The sequence below is a fragment of the Gavialis gangeticus genome, unplaced genomic scaffold (genome assembly GCF_001723915.1).
Source record: "Gavialis gangeticus isolate Ggan-Ray unplaced genomic scaffold, GavGan_comp1, whole genome shotgun sequence".
NCBI lineage: Eukaryota > Metazoa > Chordata > Crocodylia > Gavialidae > Gavialis > Gavialis gangeticus.
The window spans coordinates 7007190-7009493 of NW_017729011.1; the positions used below are offsets into that span (position 1 = coordinate 7007190).

Consider the following 2304-nt stretch of genomic DNA (forward strand, 5'->3'; position numbering starts at 1 on the left):
CCCCTCCCCCCCCCCCCCCCCCCCCCCCAACTTGGCTAGAATGGGATTTACCATACAAAGAGAAAAGAAACTCTCTATTATGTTTCAAAGCTGGTTGGCTGAGATGTCTTCAAATGTGATTCTTCTTCTACCAACTGCAGGGAATGGGGGGAGTGTAGTGTGTTAATCAAACCTAGCAAACTTTCTCTGCAGGGGCATCATTGTGGTTTTGCACCTAGTAAAATTGACATAACGTTAAACAGAGGTAACACAGTTTTTTGAGTTGGATACCTCTTCCTAGTCAAGACCAGATCAAGTTGCAGTCAGCTTCATAAGCGAGAAACCTGCTCTTTAAACGCAAGTCCTTTGGGCAGGCTCTCAAAGAATAGCTGGAATTGTTCTTCTGAAAGAACAATGCTGGCCCTTTAAGGCATTGTAGTGGAGGGTGTGTCTATGCTGAGAACTCTTTAGCAGAAAAGCTCTATGCTGATGGCAGCCAAAAATGTGTCTCCATGGAGAGAGAACTTTTAAGGCTCATGGGATCTATCTATGACAAAAGGTAGAAGTGCAGTCTGGATAAGTGCATCTCTTTCTAGCTAACCCTATAGCAGAGCAATTTGTCTTCCCCTGCACAGAGCAAGCTCTGGAGACCTCTGGCAAGTCTGCTGCCACATTAACTAAATTGTATTGTGGTTGTAAATAAACTGGAACTGAATTGGTCTGGGCTGGAATTTTGCTGCCTCCTTGTCAGAGTGCACTGGTGCCACCTCTGATCCCTTTGGCTTGGAAAAACTCAGGTAGGCAAGGGATGGAGCAGCAAAGAAGCCCTGAGATGACTGGGGCAACAAGGAAATCCTGGCCTGTGACTAGTCCTAGGTGCTCCCAGAATACTCATTAATATATGCAGCAGCAATAACACCTTTTTTTAAGTAGCCGTGGAGTTTAGCAAAGGTGACTCCTTGCAATTATGGAAGACTTCAATGTAAATGCCATATTCATTCAACTTAAAGATGAGGTCCCATCCCCATTTAAAATTGGGGGGGGGGAGGGGGAATGGGAATCCCCTTGTGTCTCAATTGAGCAAAAGGCAGTGGGGAACATGGGATAGGGCTGGAGCTGCAGCTGCCACCTGCCCCCTGCACACCCAGCTACTCCTACAACCCCCAGTCTCACTCACTCCCATTCTGCTTTTCCCCTCTGCCACACTTCTCCTTGCCTCTTTTTTGCTCCTTGCTGGCAGGCTGCAGCTTGGGGCACAGCATGTGCTGGCTGTGCACTGCTGCTATGGGCTAGAGCATATGCTCTGTGCCCTGGGCTGCAGCCAGGATGGAGCCTGCCTGCTCAGAGCAAAGGTAAGCAGGGAAGGGGCATAGAGGTGCTGGTGAGGTGGGGGGTTATCTTCAGGGGGGTGGGAGGGAAGACTGGAAGAAGTCAGGGTGGGGACTTGAGCCTGCAGGGGACAGAAGCATTGGGAGGGAGAGAGGTGTGAGGAATATAAAGGGATCGAGGCAGCCTGAGGCTGCAGGGGGGCAGGCACAATGGGAAGTAAGTTTGGGGGGGTGTGGAACAAAACAGGCAGCAGGGGGCAAGCTGCCTGCCTCTCTCTCTCGCTGTCTGTCCATCTGCCCCACTAACCCTTACCAAACCTACCACCTGCTTCCTTACACCCTGTTACTACCCCATCACCTCTTTCCCCCATCGCCTGCAGTAGTAGGGGGAGGAATTTAAGATGATCCTCTAATAATTAGCTTCCATACTTGCAGAAAACTTACTGTAATTATTGGAAGTCATCTTAAATTAAAAGTTGTCTTGTTTCCAGGTAAATATGGTAGGCTTTATTCTCTTCATTTTTAAATCCTGTTTGCATGAAAAGGCCCCTGAAGCCTGTCCTGCAGATACTTAGCTTGCTGTCCTACTCTTCATAGCAATAAGGAAATGTCTCCAAGTGAGTGTGCAAGTGTGCATAGTTTATTTCCAGCCCTGGCACCTACTTCCACTGTTTTTTTTTTTTTTTGATGCATCCTTTTGCCTTCTTTTTGAATCCAGCTTCAGCTCCCACATCATTTGAAGGGCCTTTTGGGAAGGTTGTCCATCAGATCAAAGCTGTGATAGATACACCCCGATTCTCCAAGGATTACAAGTGCAACAAAGTCTTCTATGTCCTCTGTCCACTCAACCTGAATGCCATCCCCGAGATTGAGGTAAGAGCTGTAGTTCTTGAGGAGGGCAGGGAAATGTTGGGATTTGAGACCATCAGCAGGTTCTGGAAGATCCATTCAGAAGTGTGAGGGATGTCATGTCTGGGGGGCAGGCATCCCTTGCGCC

At 48.4% G+C, this 2304-nt stretch overlaps 1 protein-coding gene across 1 annotated transcript in view; it reads left to right on the forward strand.

Annotated features, from left to right (window-relative positions):
* ARRDC1 (arrestin domain containing 1) overlaps positions 1–2304 on the forward strand; it is a gene marked incomplete at its 5' end in the record, with an annotated part of 64386 nt that overhangs the window by 50951 nt on the left and 11131 nt on the right. The window contains one exon of the mRNA XM_019510284.1: positions 2026–2180. Within this exon, the coding sequence (XP_019365829.1) occupies positions 2026–2180 (155 nt within the window). The remainder of the gene's footprint in view (positions 1–2025; positions 2181–2304) is intronic.